An 18165-nucleotide genomic window follows, 5' to 3' on the forward strand; every position below is an offset into this window, starting at 1 on the left:
AGAAAGGCTTCGGGCTTTTTTGGAAAAGTGTATTTAAAAGTTTTCTTGAATTCACTGTAAATTAATTCCCAGAAATTTTTCACTTTACCACAGGTCCACCACATGTGGTAAAGATTGCCCTCCGCCTCTCTGCATTTCCAGCATTTCTTATTTTTCATTCTGTACATCTTTGCCAATTTTACCGGCGTAAGATGCCACCTATAAATCATTTCCCATAAATTCTCCTTTAATGCTGTACAAGTCATAAATTTCATATTTACATTCCATAAATCATGCCATGCGTCTAATTCAATATTATATCCAAAATCAGTGGCCCATTTTATCATGACTTCTTTTACTTCTTCATCTTCAGTGTACCAGTCCAATAACAAATTATACATTTTAGATAATAATTTATTTCTGCTATCTATAATACCTATTTGAAATTTTGATTTCTTATCTTCAAACCCCAATTTCTTTTTGTCCTCTTTCAGTACAGTGGTGCCCCGCAAGACGAATGCCTCGCAAGACGGAAAACCTGCTAGACGAAAGGGTTTTCCGTCGCGGAGGCGCTTCGCAAGACGAAGTTCCCTATGGGCTTGCTTCGTTTTCGTCTTGCGAGTCTTGCCATTTCCCCCCCGCTCCCCCCCCTTTTCAAAAAGGCTAAGCTGTTAATAGCCTTTTAACAGCTTAGCCGCTAAGCCCGCTAAGCCGCTAATAGCGCTAAATCGCTAATAGCGCTAAGCCGCTCAGCCGCCAATGGGGTTGCTTCGCAAGACGAAAAAACCGCTAGAAGAAAAGAATCGCGGAACAGATCGCGGCTGTACTTTTGTACTGTTTTATTGTTGTTAGCCGCCCTGAGCCCGGCTAAGGCTGGGGAGGGCGGGATATAAATAAAATTTATTATTATTATTATTATTATTATTATTATTATTATTATTATTATCTCGTGAGGCACCACTGTATATCGTTGACTTGATGATACTGCAACCACCCTGTAAGCAAATTCTCTTATCTCCACATCTGGTTTAAGTTTTATCCCTTGTTCGGTTTTTCTGGTAAGTTCTTTATAGGTGGCCCTCTTTCCTTCCATATTTGCTTTCTTAATGGTTAACACTTCTATTGGTGATATCCACCAAGGGGTTTTCCTCTCCAGTAAGTTTTTGTTTCTGTCCCATACCTAATATATAGATCTTCTTATTACGTGATTTAGGAAACCCCTATGAAACTTCACCTTATCATACCACAGGTACGAGTGCCACCCGTACCTGTTATCATGCCCCTCTAGGTCCAAGAGGTCTGTATTTTCTAATTTTATCCAGTCTCTTATCCAAGTAAGTCAAGCTGCTTCATAATAAAGGTTCATGTCTGGCAGGGAAAAACTGCCTCTTTCTTTTTTATCTACCAAAATCTTCATTTTTATTCTTGGCCTCTTTCCCTGCCAGACAAATCTGGCCAGTATTTTCTGCCACTCTTTACATTGTTTTGACCCCTTAATCACTGGAATTGTTTGGAACAAAAATAACATTCTGGGTAAAATGTTCATTTTAATCACTGATACCCTCCCTAAAAAGGAGAGTCTCAGTCTGTCCGAAACTTCTAAATCTTTCTTAATCTCTTTCCATGTAACTTCATGATTATCTTTGTACAGATTTATATTTTTTGCTGTCAACTATATTCCCAGATATTTCACTTTCTTGGCCACCATAATTCCTGTCTCCTGTTGCAGTTCTCCTGTCTCTTCTTTATTCATATTTAACATTTTGGTCTTACTCTTATTAAGTTTGAACCCCACCACTTTACCCCACCACTTTATTCTTCTATTCTCTGTAAGGCTTCTTGTACACTTCTCTTTGGATCCTGTAATGTTAGAACTAAATCATCCGCAAATGCTTTTATTTTGAATTCTTTAGATCCTACCTTGATCCCTCTAATTTCTGAAGTTTCTCTCAGAGTCTTATTTAGAACCTCTAAAACTGATAAACAACAGGGGTGACAGAGGACATATCTGTCTAGTCCCCTTAGAAATATTGAAAGTTTCCAATACATTATTATTTATAATAAGTTTGGCTTTTTGAACTTGATATATAACTTCAAAACCCTTCATAAACCCTTCTCCAATTCCCATTATTTTCAAATTTCATAAACCACCAGGAGACATTATCAAATGCTTTCTCCACGTCAATAAAGACCAATGCCGCTTGTTTGTCATTTCTACTTTCTAAATACTCAATAATGTCTACAGTATTTCTCACATTATACTTCAGCTGTCTCCCCGGTAAAAATCCAGCTTGATCTTTATGGATTATTTCATTTAGAAGTCTTTTTAGTCTTTCTGCCAAAACATCTGCAAATACTTTATAGTCATTATTCAGTAATGAAATAGGTCTGTAATTTTTGACTTCTAAACCGTCAGTATATTTTTTTGGAATTAAAGTAATATGTGCTTCTTTCCAAGTGCCGGGGATTTCCCCTTCCTTTAAAATATTATTCATCACCTCACACAACACCGGGGTTATTTGGTCACTTAATGTTTTGTAGTATTTAGCTGAAATGCCATCTGGACGTGGAGTTTTCCCAATTTTCATTTTCTTTATTGCCTTTCCAATTTCTTGTTCTGTAATTGTCTGATTTAATTGTTCTTTCTCTTAATGTAATCTGTCGTAATTGGTGTTTTTGTATATAATCTTCTATTGCCAGTTTCTTTCTCTTTCTTATATAGGTCTTTATAGTATTTCTGAAATACCTTTCTTATTTCTTTGGGGTCCTCTATCATCTTTTTTCCCTCTCTTATTTTGCATATTACATTTTGTTTTTGTCTTGTTTTTAGTTGCCATGCCAGATATTTTCCTATTTTATTAACCGATTCAAAGTTCTTTTGTCTCAGCATTTTTATTCTCCATTCTACTTCTTGATATACCACCATGGAAAACTGAGCCTGCAACAACTTTCTATTTTGTTTTATTGTTTCATCTTTTGGTTTAATTGTTAGCAATCTGTCATTCTCCATTAGGTGAGCTAGAATTTCCTCTTTTTTCTTTTCTCTACCCCTTTTCTGAAAACTATTTTTTTGAATTAAGAAGCCTCTCATAACGACTTGGCTTGCATCCCATACTGTTTCTATGGGTGTTCTTTTATTTAAGTTCCAATTAAAATATTCTATAATTGTTTCTTTTGCCTTGTTTATTATCTTTTGATATTGAATAAACTTTCATTCATTCTCCATCTAAATGATGAAGGATCTTTTCCTCTCACCTCCAGATACACCGGGTTGTGGTCGGAGAAAGTCATTGGAAGAATTTCCGATTTGTATATTCTTGGGACTAATTCCTTAGATGTCCAAATAAAGTCTGTTCTCCCCCAACTTTGATTTGGATCCGGGGGGAAAGTAAACTGTTTTGTTGTGGGGGGTTTTAGTCTCCATATATCTATTAGTCCCATAGTGTCCACCAGATCAAAAAACGGTCTGGGTAATTTACCCTCATTTGTGTCTCTTTTTTTGTTGATCTGTCCAGGTCTGGAAAAACCACACCATTAAAGTCTCCCATTAATATCAATTGTTGGTCCAGAAAATCCAGCAACGTTTTGCTAAGTTTTGAATAAAAGTCCGCCTTTTTATCATTAGGTGCGTAAATTCCAGCTACAATTATCTTCTCCCCTTGAAATGTAATTTGCACTATTAACACTCTTCCATCTTCGTCTTTATAAATTAATTTTGGGTCAAGTTTTTCTTTTATATATAACACCACACCTCTTTTTGTTTTTATCTGAAGCAATAAAGTCTCTCCCTATTCTTTTATTGCTTAAAATCCTCTTGTGTTTTCTTGCGACATATGTTTCTTGTAAAAAATTATATCAAGGTTCAGTTTAATCAATACATGTTCGATTTGATTTCTTTTACTTTTATTATTAAGCCCATTTACATTCTATGACAATATTCTCAAAGCCATTTTTATTTATTTAAAGCTGTTGTGAAATCTGGTTCAAATTTGGTATTCTTTGCTGTTAGTCTCTTCTTCTTCTTCCTCTCCTTCGTCCTCCTCTTCTTCCTCCTCTTCCTCTTCTCTTCTCTCTTCCTCTTGCTGTTCTCCTACTGGTCTTATCTTCTCCACCTTTCCCAACTCCTTATCGTATCTTCTAGCAAATTTCTCAAGATCCTGAGGGCTAGATAATTTAAATCTCTTTTCTTTGTAGCAGAAGGAAATCCCTTCCGGAAATTCCCATCTGTGTTGAATTCCATTTTTCTTTAACTGGCTCACTAATTGTTTGTAAACATCCCTTCTTCGAAGAAATCTGAATTGAATTTCTTTAAATATGATAATTGCCTTCCCGTCAATGTGCAAATTTTTATTATAATTTAATCTCAATATTTCATTCCTAATGTCCATAGAATTAAACATAACCAGCACATCCCGCGGCAATTTCTTCCCTCTTGCTTTGGCAGATTTTACTTTTATTCTAAATGCATTTGCAATTGTAAATCCAATATCCTCTTCTTTCATGTCCATCCAGATCGCTAATTTTTTGATTAATTTCATTGAGTCCTCTTAACACTTTAGATCTTACCGTTAAATTTACTTTGTCAGTAGTGACTTCCCCCACCACCCCCTCTAGTTTTTTGTCTAATGTGTCCTGCACTTCCAATAATTTTTTTTCCAATATACTTTTTGTTTAAATTCCTTCCTTATTTTGACTAACAAAGTATCATAGTCTTTAATCTCTTTCCCATTCTTGCCATTCTCCTGTCTAGATGGTCTTCTTTCCCCTGGTGTTCTCCCTCCTTCATTTTAACACAATAACTTGTTCAAATAATGAATTAACTAACACAGTTCTATTTTCTATCTCTGTTGTTGTTTAGTCGTTTAGTTGTATCCGACTTTTCGTGACCCCATGGACCAGAGCACACCAGGCACTTCTGTCTTCCACTGCCTCCCGCAGTTTAGTCAAACTCATGCTGGTAGCTTCAAGAACACTATCCAACCATCTCGTCTACCTCTAGGGATCGCAAATTTAAATGAACAGTCTTTCAATTGCAGTTCCCCTCCGTCCCCACACGATGGCAGCAGTTCCAATAGTAACCTTTCCTTAAGCAAAGTTACTTTCAATTTCTTTGCTCATCAGAGAATATCTCTCCTTTCACATGGCTGGAGGACTAGACAGAGAAACTGCCATAAAAAGCAGGAAAAAAGCAAAAAGAAAAATGCAAAAGAAAAAAAGGGGGGAACCACAAAAAAAGCAGTAATTCAAAATTTTGTAATCCAAATTAGGGATCTTCTTTTTTCCACCGTTTGTCGGCTTAATCCAAAATTCTCTCCAGGAGGAACCAATGATCAGGAAAGAGTGAATCGTAGTGACTCCCTTCTCACAGACAGCAAAGAAGAAGAAGCGGGGGGGGGGGGGGAGTTTGGGCGTGTTGAATCCAGCTCTCTTTTACTCCCTCACGAGTAAAACAGCCCCAAAATCTCCTCATGTAGACTTTAGCCGGACGTCTTAACTTTCCTCAATATTAAATTAAAGTTCATGTTTCTATTAATTTTAACAATTTAAGATCTGCAGAGTCTCTCCTCAAAGAAGGTAGAAATACAAATAAAAATGGTGGAACGTAACGAACTTGATTTCTGGCCGCTGACACAAAGTACTCCGACCAGGATGATACACAAGTTTTATTCACCTTATACACCACCCAATTATCTCAGCAAGAGTCCTTGCCTCGGAACATTTAAACAGTACAACACTCACTCAGCAGCTACTTTCTTACTTTCTCTCCTCTTTTCAACCTTCCGCCATCCTCTCCTCACCGCCGGGACGGACTCCCTTTTTTTCGCCCCTCAGCGCACCGAATCTTAATAATTTTCACTTTTTAAAATCCTCAAGCAGTAACTGCTTTTAATTATAGTCCAAATCCATTTTTTTAGTCTTGGAAGCTTGCTGCTTTCACTAGAAGCCTGAGACTGCACAACGCGGGATCTGCTGCTTCCCCTCCATGCCCGCAGCTCCATTCCGTCTCCGAGCCTATTGTCTAAAGCCCGGGGAGCAGGAGAGCATGACCAGGCACCGCCAGGTACTCCGTCCCCCAAGATAATCCTCTTGGGGTTTTGAGGTCCGCATAGCCTTCGCAGAGCCTCTAAAAACCTCCTGCGTTGCCCGAGACCCCCCCCCCGAGGGTTATCTCACGCTTCTTTTCATGGCCGCGGCTCCACTGGAAGTCGGCTCCAATCTCTTTCAGACCCATGCTTATACCTCTAGGAGTCTTTTAAGTCTAGATTTTTTACCAAATTAACAAAACTGGGTGGTAGATTCCCTTGTCCTTTATTTTCTCCAGTTCTATCTATTAGAGGGTTGATTACTCCATTAAAATCACCAAGCAAAAGTATTTTGCTTTTTTCCAAATAATCTAACAGTTTCTTTTCTAGGTTTTTGAAGAAAATTGATTTTTTTTCATTAGGTACGTATACACCTGCAATGATAACCTTTTCTCCTTGGCTTTTTATTTTAATTATTATTCTTCCATTAGGGTCAGAGAATAGCAATCCTGTTCCCCCTAATGTTGATTTTTCTCAGCTTCTTTATATGCAGAAGCGCAAGATTCGTTACGAGTTCCATGCTTCCTCTCTATTGAATTACCTTAAGTCCAACCATATACCCAGGAGTTTGAGACTACAAAAGGCGTCTACTTTGTTTACCAACAATATTGAATTTAAACAGAAATTGATTTCCATTCTCAACAAATGTTCTTTTGATTTAATGTTAATTTTAGTTCAGAGGTCTAAGGCGGAAGTGGTTACTACGCAAAATGAGACTGCTAAGATCAAAGATCAAATTAATTCCTCTTTTGAGAGTGCCATTATTAATAAGCAAATTGAGACTATGCAGTCCCAATTGAAGAAATATTCAGACTCCATTTTATCTTGGAAAACTTGTAAATTTTCACTTGATATTCAGTATTATGAAACAGATCAGGTATATCCATGGTTCAAAAAAGTTTCTCCTTCATTACAGTCTCAGTTACATATTGATAACAGAACCATTAGTCAATCCAGTCTGTCATCCCAGTCGGACAGAGAGGAATCACAAGTCTCCTTGCGCCCTCTCCCACATAGGGTACAGCTCTTAACCGAGGGGATTTTCAGAAGGGCAGACTCCTGAAGGGGGAGAGAAGGCAAGCAAAATGCGAGGGAGATAGTGAAAGATACAGGAAATTGAATGCAGATTTCCAAAGAATAGCAAGGAGAGACAAGAAGGCCTTCTTAAATGAGCAATGCAAACAAATAGAGGAAAACAACAGAATGGGAAGAACCAGAGATCTGTTCAAGAAAATTGGATATATGAAAGGAACATTTCGTACAAATTACAGATGGGTAGCCGTGTTGGTCTGCCATAGTCAAAACAAAAAAAATTCCTTGCAGTAGCACCTTAAAGACCAACTAAGTTAGTTCTTGGTATGAGCTTTCGTGTGCATGCACACTTCTTCAGATACCAAATTTCGTACAAAGATTACCATAATAAAGGACAAAAGTGGTAAGGACCTAACAGAAGCAGAAGACATCAAGAAGAGGTTGCAAGAATACACAGAGGAATTATACCAGAAAGATATGGATGTCTCGTACACCCCAGGTAGTGTGGTTGCTGACCTTGAGCCAGACATCCTGGAGAGTGAAGTCAAATGGGCCTTAGAAAGCACTGCAAATAACAAGGCCAGTGGAAGTGATGGTATTCCAGCTGAACTATTTAAAATTTTAAAAGATGATGCTGTTAAGGTGCTACACTCAATATGCCAGCAAATTTGGAAAACTCAGCAGTGGCCAGAAGATTGGAGAAGATCAGTCTACATCCCAGTCCCAAAGAAGGGCAGTGCCAAAGAATGCTCCAACTACCGCACAATTGCACTCATTTCACATGCTAGCAAGGTTATGCTTAAAATTCTACAAGGAAGGCTCAAGCAGTATGTGGACCAAGAACTCCCAGAAGTGCAAGCTGGATTTAGAAGAGGCAGAGGAACCAGAGACCAAATTGCAAATATGCGCTGGATTATGGAGAAAGCTAGAGAGTTCCAGAAAGACATCTACTTCTGCTTCATTGACTATGCAAAAGCCTTTGACTGTGTCGACCACAGCAAACTATGGCAAGTTCTTAAAGAAATGGGAGTGCCTGATCACCTCGTCTGTCTCCTGAGAAATCTATGTGGGACAAGAAGCTACAGTTAGAACTGGATATGGAACAACTGATTGGTTCAAAATTGGGAAAGGAGTACGACAAGGCTGTATTTTGTCTCCCTGCTTATTTAATTTATATGCAGAATACATCATGCGAAAGGCTGGGCTGGATGAATCCCAAGCTGGAATTAAGATTGCCGGAAGAAATATCAACAACCTCAGATATGCAGATGACAACCTTGATGGCAGAAAGTGAGGAGGAATTAAAGAACCTTTTAATGAGGGTGAAAGAGGAGAGCGCAAAATATGATCTGAAGCTCAACATCAAAAAAACGAAGATCATGGCCACTGGTCCCATCACCTCCTGGCAAATAGAAGGGAAAGAAATGGAGGCAGTGAGAGATTTTACTTTCTTGGGCTCCATGATCACTGCAGATGGTGACAGCAGCCACGAAATTAAAAGACACCTGCTTCTTGGGAGAAGGGCAATGACAGGCCTAGACAGCACCTTGAGAAGTAGAGACGTTACCTTGCCAACAAAGGTCCGTATAGTTAAAGCCATGGTTTTCCCAGTAGTGATGTATGGAAGTGAGAGCTGGTCCATCAAGAAGGCTGATCGCCGAAGAATTGATGCTTTTGAATTATGGTGCTGGAGAAGACTCTTGAGAGTCCCATGGACTGCAAGAAGATCAAACGCATCCATTCTTAAGGAAATCAGCCCTGAGTGCTCACTGGAAGGACAGATCGTGAAGCTGAGGCTCCAGTACTTTGGCCACCTCATGAGAAGAGAAGACTCCCTGGAGAAGACACTGATGCTGGGAAAGATGGAGGGCACAAGGAGAAGGGGACGACAGAGGATGAGATGGTTGGATAGTGTTTTCGAGGTTACCAGCATGAGTTTGACCAAACTGCGGGAAGTAGTGGAGGACAGAGGTGCCTGGCGTGCTCTGGTCCATGGGGTCACGAAGAGTCGGACACGACTAAACGACTAAACAACAACAACAGCAACAACAGGTTTTGTTCCCAAACCTGCTTATAATGCTTTCTGAACAAGAGTTGATTTATTCAAGTTCATACGTAATAATAGATTATGTGACATATTTGGTATAAGTGACCAATTGGAACGCCAATTTAGACCCAAATCCATGTACATTCCAGCCAATTCCAATCCATCTATTTCTTTATTTCATCATTTGGTCCTACGTGATTTGGAAAAAATGGAGAAGAAGGGCCCAATGTTAAAGATAATTTGTCCAGGCTTCAACGTGATTGTTTAAAAACCTTATCACATGATCCAAATATCATCATAAAGCCAGCAGACAAAGGGGGTGGTATTGTTATTCAAAATACTCAGCAATACATCATGGAGGCGAAGAGATTGTTATCTGATGTAAGGTTTTATCAGAAAACATCAAAAGATCCAACGGATTCTATAGCTACCATCTTAAAGACAGTCTTACAACAAGCATATAGCGTCAGAACCATTGATAAACATCTGAGTTCTTATTACCTCCTTTTCCTCATATCCCGATTTTTTACTGCCTTCCCAAAATTCTTAAAAACATTCATTCTCCCCCTGGCAGGCCCATAGTCTCTGGGTCGGGATCCGTCTTGGAGCCTTCTGCTAAATATTTGGATATTTTCCTGCAACCATTTGCGAAGGATTCACCAGCATATTTGCACGACATGGTCCATTTCATTGTATCATTGAACATACTAAAGTTACTGATACCATGGTTCTTGCTACTTTGGATGTTGCCTCATTATACACCAATATCCCTTTGGATGAGGCACGTTCCATTATTAGTCATTTGTTACGGTCTCGTACTGATCCCATACCCCCGCCCGATTTCCTTTTGGATTTATTGGACATTATTTTCGAAAAGAACTATTTCCGTTTTATCAACCAATTTTATTTTCAATCACAAGGTGTAGCTATGTGTTCTCCCATAGCCCTTTCAGTAGCAAATATTTTCATGGGTGAATTTGAGAAATATATTTTAAACAACAATCCCTTTGCATCTGCTTTAATACTTTATTTCAGATTTATTGATAATTTGTTTTTATTGTTTCAGGTCACCATAGCCCCGTATCTTGGTTTTTTTTTAAGATGTGGAGGTCATAAAACATAATGGCTTTTTAGCTGTCAAACCTCATAAAAAACCCACAGATTGTAATTCCCTCCTACAGTATTCCTCATTTCGCCCTAAACAACTTAGGAACAACTTACCATATGGACAACTCCTACGTCTTAAAAGGAATTCCTCTCTTGATGATGATTTTCATAAGAATGTTGACCAGCTAGCTGATTCTTTATATGCTAGGGGATATCCTCTCGATGTAGTCAATAAATCTAAAATTAAATAATTTGTGAAGGATCGTTCTGTACTACTCAGCCCTTCTAATATTTCACGCACACAAAATCATATGGGGACAAGATCATGAAAGATGGCTACGACAAAGAATCACAATCATTTTTATGTTTAAGACCATTCACGCTGAAGGACTTAATTCTGAACTGGATTTAAATTGTTTTATTTGATGTTTTTCTATTGCCGTTATATTGCTCTGTAACTTTAAATTGAATTACTGTAATTCAGTCTCCAAGTAATGAGTGCAACCTGGGAATGGTTACTTATGCTTCAGGTATCATGCAACTAGTAGCAGTAGTTACATATCCTCATGACCACTGCTCCTTGTGCATTTTTCTAATCTATGGGGTATGTACCCTTGTTCTTATTGTATTTGTAGCATATGGGTTGTAAAGTGTGAAGTTTATATATTTTTCACGTACACAGGTCATTGTTTCATATTTGAATTCTTTTGTAGTTGTGCTGAAGAAGATTCCAGCGAAACAGTCAGATTATCCAGGATCACTGTCCTACATTGTTATTCACTTACTACTTCGGCACCACGAACGCCTAAAAAGTTTTTCCGTTTAGCTCACAAGATAGCGTCTATTACTTTGTTTTGATTATAGACTTATTATACTTCTACGGACTTTCAAAGATTGACAGACATGTGTTCATTTGATTTCAAATATATTAGAGAATTTACAAGTGTACACATTTTGTTTTTGTTTTTGTTGTACCAAATTATGTATATTATGCAATAAGAATTGCAGTGCTATCTAGTATACTGGTCATCGTGTTGCTTGTGTTGTTTGTTGTGTTAAGTTTGCAACACAGGTTGTTCTGTACTGGTTCTAAACAGGGTTTAACATAAATCACCACTTCTCTTTTTTTTACCTGGTCTGCTGAGGTAAATTCTTTTCCTAATTTGGGTTTTATTAACACTTTTATTTTCTCTTGTGACATGCTTTTCTTGAAAACAAGTAACATCAAGTCTGTGTGATCAGAATATGTTGTATTTTGTTGCTTTTTTTTCTTTTCATTTAGTCCGTTAACATTCCAAGACAATGTTTTTAAATTCATTTTTATTCATTAAAATATAATAAAGAAAATAAACTAGTTACAGAAATTAATACCCAATACTTTATTGAACTTCTACTCGTTTTCACTACCGTGTTCTAGGGTTGTAGTTTTTGGACTGGACTCTTTTTGGTATCTGTCTCTCACTTCCTAGTTCGTTCCTATACGTCCTGAGGAGTTTTTCGGCTTCTTTTACTGTTTCTAGTCTCCTCCTCTTCCCTTTGAAGGTGAAATAAATTCCTTCAGGGAACTCCCATTTGAAGAATATTGATTTTGCTTTTAGAGCTCTAGTCAGAAATTGCTATTTGTCTCTCTTTTTCAGTAGTTGGGGGGGAATCTTTCAAAATGTTAATATCTTCTCCTCAATTTTGAATTTCTTTTTCCTTTTAAATTGTAAAATCTTATTTCTTAGTTTATTTGATGTGAATGTGATCAGGCAATCCCCAGGCCATTTATTTGCCTTTGCTTTCCTAGAGTTAACCCTGAATATATTTTCTGTATTCTCTAATATTTCATTTTTCTTTATCTCTAACCAATTGGCTAGCTCTTTAATAATGGTTTTTTTGTATATTTTCCTCTGGCACCTCTGGGACACCCCATATTCTGAGAGTTTTTTCTCTGACTTGCATCTGAAGAATGGACATTGCATCCCAGGTTGCTTCCTGTGTGATTTTAAATTCCTTATTTTCTCTTAACCTTTTCACATTCTTTCTTATTTTCTCTTAATTCTTTGGAGGATTTTTTGGAAAACTCTTCCAAATGTTGTGTTTTGTTTTTAAGTTCATGTACCATTTTTGTTAGTTCTTTATTTTCCTTGAGAAGATTGTTTACTTGTGTTTTTAAAATTTATAATTTTATAATTGATTTAGTATTTCCCTCAATTTCCCCACCCATCCTATCCAATTTATCATCCATTCCTTTTACTTTGTTGTTCATCTCTATCTTAAAATCACTAAATTCTTTTTTCATTTCCCCTATATCGCCCTTCAGACTCCAAATTAATTCGTTTAAATACATCTCCTGGTCCATCCCAGAATTCCTTCTGCCCTGTTGATTATAGATTGGGCCCACATTTTGTTTTTTGTTTGATGACATATTGGTCTTTTCCCTTAATCATTTTGGTTGAATATGATTACTTTTTCCAATAGACCAGACTTCTGAAAAAGCTCAGTTATCACACCATTGTTATGGTTGCCCACCCCATTTGCATTCCTCCGTTCACTTTTTATAGAAGTTGCAGCTTAGTCTACTCCTTATTCTCCAAGAAAATGTTTTAACTCCTTCCAGATATTGGAGTAATTGATATTTCTCTGTGAACCGACTTTATACCACTATTCCCAATTACTAATAAATAGAATGCAATCAAAATAGAACCACTTATTCAACAGATATCAGAGCCAAAAGATATCTTTCGAGATTTCCAAGTTATTTTTCCTCCCCTCCTTTTTCTAATGAAATTTCCAGTATTTTTTGCTGGTATTATTTCTCCAATCAATTTATGTGTTGTTGTTAATCCCTCCCTTTCTATTTTATTTCTACTTAAATATTTCTTTCATATAAAGCACCTATTAAAATAGGGTGCTGTTTCTTTTTCTCACCACCTGGTGTCGCTGTGTCTAGTCCTTCCACTCTTTCTTGCCACCGTCTCTCTTGTAGTCTTCCGTTCATCTCTTTGTCTTCTTCCCTTTCCTTCTCCTGAGTCATGCTGCAGCTCAATCCCCTTACAAATCATGCTGCGCCATATTTATTGTGAGTAAAAGTTAAATATTTAGTTCAAGATTGTTTCTCTTTTGGTGTTCCTTTGTGTCCTCCGTTCCTTTCCAGCTTTACTGCTGAGTCCTTTTACGCTTGTAGACCTTTGAGCTTTTGCGCTTTCCTCTGCGTTTTACTTTATCGCTGTATTGGGCTTTCCTTCCCTTATCTTTTTCCACTGCTGCCCCTGTTCCATTATTTAATATCTAATTGTGGTTTTATATCTCCCACCAGTTGCTGGAGGTCTCATTTAGTACAGTGGTGCCCCGCAAGACGAACACCTCGCAAGACGGAAAACCCGCTAGACGAAAGGGTTTTCCGTTTTGGAGGCGCTTCGCAAAACGAATTTCCCTATGGGCTTCCTTCGCAAGACAGCCCATAGGGAAATCTCTGGGACAGCGGGGAAGCGCAGCGCGTCTTCCCCACTGTCCTCGGACCTCCTCCGAAGGCTGGTGGTGGGGCGGAGAGACCTCCTCCCGCCGCCAGCCTTCGGAAGGCTCCTCTGAAGGCTGGCAGTGGGGCGGAGAGACCTTCTCCCCGCACCAGCCTTCGGATGGCTGTCCTGAAGACTTGCGGTGGGAGGAGGGTTTTCCTTCCCACCGCCAACATTCAGAATGCTGTTCTGAATGTTGGCGGTGGGGAGGAAAAACCCTCCTCCCACCGCAAGCCCTGGGAACAGAGGAGAAGCGCTGTGCGCCTTCCCCTCTGTTCCCGTACCTGTCCTGAAGGCTTGCGGTGGGGAGAAAAGCCCTTCTCCGCACCGCCAGCCTGGCAAGCGGTCTCCATAGGAACACATTAATTGATTTTCAATGCATTCCTATGGGAAACCGTGCTTCGCAAGACAAAAAACTCGCAAGAAGAAAAAACGTGCGGAACGAATTAATTTCGTCTTGCGAGGCACCACTGTATTGCTGTTTCCCCACACGCACACACCAGCAGTTTAGATTCCTCACAGTCTTTTTATTTTTCCAGGGGGGCAGGCATGGTCACTGCAGATTACTCCTTACAATTATCTTTTTTAAAACTGAAACTTGTGGAGGTTTCCTGTGCTATCTTTTATATACAGTGAAAAGAATTTCCTGTTCCTGGTGTTCTGGTCTGCTGGAGGATACTCTTTGTTTTACGTCCCCTCCCACGACCTCACAAACGTTGTGTTTACTGTTATTACAGTTCACTTGTTTCTCTTAACTTTCGCATCTCTTTAGCAGCCAGATAGTTGATATTAGGGATAAAAGGAACTGGAAATTCTACCGCCGCTCTTACCGTTTCGGGTCTGAGGCTTTTTGTCAAGGGGTGTTCATCTCCACGCGTCGGGGGCTCTATGCTCTTAACACCTATTGCTTAAGATGGAGAATATGGAGCACCCTTTCTTGACACCGCTGGATACTTTCGATTCAGGGTCACCCCCTGAATCTTTTCTGGGGACGCATAGCCTCTGTGTTACCCCCCCCCCATAAAACCCTTCTAACAGCTGCTTCTTGGAGCCTCTGTGAAGCACACCTGTCCCAGAGGCAGTAAAAACCGGAAGTCAAAGCTTTTGATTGCTTAGAGTGGAAATACCTATTAGCAATACTAACATGGAATTTGGTCCCAACTTCTTACAAACCCTCTGAGGCTATGTGCTTCAACATACACCCCATACCCAAAAAGAATTCACCAAAATCACCAAGATAAAACTTTGCTGCACCAAGTTCAGATACCTAGGGGTACAAATAACCAGAAACCTCAACAAATTATACCTCCACAACTACAAACCCTTATGGTGACAAATCAATAAAGTTTAAAGCATGGAAAGAAGTAGGTAAGCTGTCCCCAACCCTATCCCCACTACAGTGGTGCCTCGCAAGACGAAATTAATTCGTTCCGCGAGTTTTTTCGTCTTGCGAGTTTTTTCGTCTTGCGAAGCACGGTTTTGGAAAAGATTTGGAAAAGCTTCAAAAATCACCAAAGTCTTCAAAAACCTCAAAAAAGGCTACCACACCGCGTGCTATGAGTTGCTCCTTGAAGTCAAGTCGCAACTGTATTAACGGTGTTAAGAAAAAGGAAACAAACTTGCAAGACGTTTCCGTCTTGCGAAGCAAGCCCATAGGGGAAATCGTCTTGCAAAGCAACTCAAAAAACCAAAAACCCTTTCGTCTTGCGAGTTTTTTGTCTTGCGAGGCATTCGTCTTGCGAGGTACCACTGTAATTCCCCTGGCACATCACCCATTATTCCACCATGTAGCACAAAACTTCCAGATTAAATAAAACCTGGCAAACCAAAGGCTTATACACCTAACAGACTTCTACAAAAATAACAAACCATGTCTACATAAGAAATACAAGACAAACTAGGGGACACCCAAATGACCTGGCTAACACACCACCAATTACATGCTCTCTTAATCCAGTAGTAAAATCAGCAGCAGCTAGGCCCTTGGCAACCTTTGAAAACCTCCTCCTAACAACAAAGGGACACGGCAAAGGGATGGTGTCCACAATATTCAAAATACTACTCCAGAATCCCACAAACCCCCTAAACGTAATCAAAAAACTGGGAGGATGACATAGGCTATGAGATTAACCCCACCCAATGAACCAGAATGTGGTCTAAACCTCCCTTTAAATCCATATCAGCGAAAAGAAAAGAATTCACTCTGAAACTCACAGGTGGTACTTAACACCATGAAAATTAAGGCTAATACACCCAGGAACCTCACCAAAATGCTGGAGAGGATGTACCTCCACAGACACACCTCCACATGTGGGAATATCCTAAGATCCAACTCTTCTGGACATCAATCATACAAGAAATATGCAAAATAACTAAGCAAGTATTAGAAGTCACCCCAGAACTGGCTCTACTGAACATCTTCCAAGACAATAACCCCCACTCACAACACAAAGAGCTCATAACCCACCTACGCTCAGCAGCCAGAAGCATCATAGCCAGACACTGGAGAGACCTGTCATTTGTAGAGGGATCTTGTAATTTTCTAGTGCCCTGGTTGTGTTCAACCCTATATGTGTTGTAAGCTCACAGGGCTGCTTTGCATTCATAGGTGATTGCTGACTCAAAGAGATGTAATAAATCCTGGGTTGCAAATGAGAGTGAGAGGACACAGTTGCTATTGTAAAGGGATTTTATTTTTATGGTATTTGTAGCTTTATTTGTTGTGGCTCAAAAGTTATTTAGTCCCATAAATCTTTCTAAATCTCTCAAACACCTGAAATCCAGGAAAGAATTACTGTAGTTTCCATCTGTAAGACAATCCCATGTATAAGATGCCCCTTATTTTGGGAGAGTCATATTTAAGAAAATGGGGGGAGATGGCCCTGTGTGTAAGATGCCCCCTAATTTTGACATCATTTTTAGGGGGGGGGAACCCTAGTTTTATACATGGAAAAATACGGTATCTCTCTGATGGGCACAATAATGATGTGCTCAAGGTCATACAGCTGTTGATTTCAAATCTTGGAATACATCTGTAGAGACTTGGAACCTAGGCTTACCTGATTAAAATATAAAAAAGATTCATTTAGGAGTGATAATTTTGCCTCCTAGTAAGATGAAGGAGTCTGAGGTATGTCGTGGTTCTCCATTAAGGTTCAGGAAAAATGTCACATGGTAATCTGTCAACTTTCATTCTGTGGGGTAGCCATGCCACCTTATAAGGGAGGAACTGTAGCTTGGTGAACTAGGCCTGAGTTTAGGTTTTGAGCATGCCTTAATCCAGAACCAAGGGGCCAAATTGGTTCCGTATTTATATTGACATGGGCATTAGCAAAGTTCATACTTTGGATAGCTTTGAAGTTGTCTAAGTGTACTATAGAAATGACGGATCTGAGAAATAACCAGATAAAATGGGATATATATATGCTTATGTATATAACATGCTGGTGTTTAGTTTTAAAAAGATGCTATCTTCCTCTTATTATTATTGCTGGTGCCAAGCTAGGGTGGGAATCTCTGTGTGAAAATGCTGCTGATTTATTTCATCTATTTTCTCTGCAGAGATAATTGACACCCCACTTTTCATGATATGCTGGAATGATAGTCACCCACTGAAGAGCCTGGCGTTGGGAGATTCCTGAAGCACTTGCACTTCACGGGTAGCAATGGAGTATGAGAGGAGGTAAAATATTTCTCTTAACTATTTCTGGCTTCTAAGATGGAGTAAGGCAAACCACTTTTGCCTGGTGGAGTGACTCAAAGTAACCACATTAGCCCAATGACCAGTTCCCCACCTTTTGCCACTAAGCATGTAAACAGTTGGATGAGTTCAGCACTAATTCTGAGCTCTGCTTTGCTGTGTTGAAAAGTGGGTGTTAGCCTAAATTATGAGTGGTATCATTTTAACCACTGCTGTGCTCAGCATCCCTATTAGCAGGTGGCACAGCACTGCAATAAAATGGCTGGGATGTCACTTCCTCTTGTGCAGACCTCCAGGTACCATGACGTCTTGCTCAGGAGTGCTGTGCTGTAACATATGGAGAAAGGTTTTTAGTTTGGGAGTTCATATGAATAATCTTAATTCCCATTTCCTGACTGTTCTTCATCCTCCGTGCAAGACAATGGCTTCATAATGCATCCTACCGCCACATAAAGCAGGTAAAGGATGGGTTTGGCAATGATGTGAGGCCTTTGGATGGCAAGCCAGCCCTGCATTATCACAACTGAGGAATCCTGTTTTTTGCACAGGATCCTATTTTGAGAAACATTATTAATAAAGTGCAGAAGGAGTGGAGGGGGCTATTATTTAATAAAACAACTATCTGACTTTTAGAAGACATCTGAAGGCAGCCCTTTTTAGGGATGTTTTTAATATTTGATGTTTTATTCTGTTTAATATTCTGTTGGTAGCTGCCCA

At 39.2% G+C, this 18165-nt stretch overlaps 1 protein-coding gene and 1 pseudogene across 5 annotated transcripts in view; one reads left to right on the forward strand and one right to left on the reverse strand.

Moving 5' to 3' along the window:
* Positions 1–18165, forward strand: part of RBM10 (RNA binding motif protein 10) — a 70665-nt gene that overhangs the window by 27349 nt on the left and 25151 nt on the right. For all 5 annotated transcript variants that reach the window (XM_077921509.1, XM_028711960.2, XM_028711961.2 and 2 more), the window contains exon 2: positions 17310–17430. In XM_077921509.1, coding sequence (XP_077777635.1) covers positions 17414–17430 — 17 coding nt within the window. In that variant the 5' untranslated portion in view covers positions 17310–17413. The remainder of the gene's footprint in view (positions 1–17309; positions 17431–18165) is intronic.
* LOC144326027 (uncharacterized) lies at positions 11652–12658 on the reverse strand (annotated as a pseudogene).

Source organism: Podarcis muralis, chromosome 17, assembly GCF_964188315.1.
Source record: "Podarcis muralis chromosome 17, rPodMur119.hap1.1, whole genome shotgun sequence".
NCBI lineage: Eukaryota > Metazoa > Chordata > Lepidosauria > Squamata > Lacertidae > Podarcis > Podarcis muralis.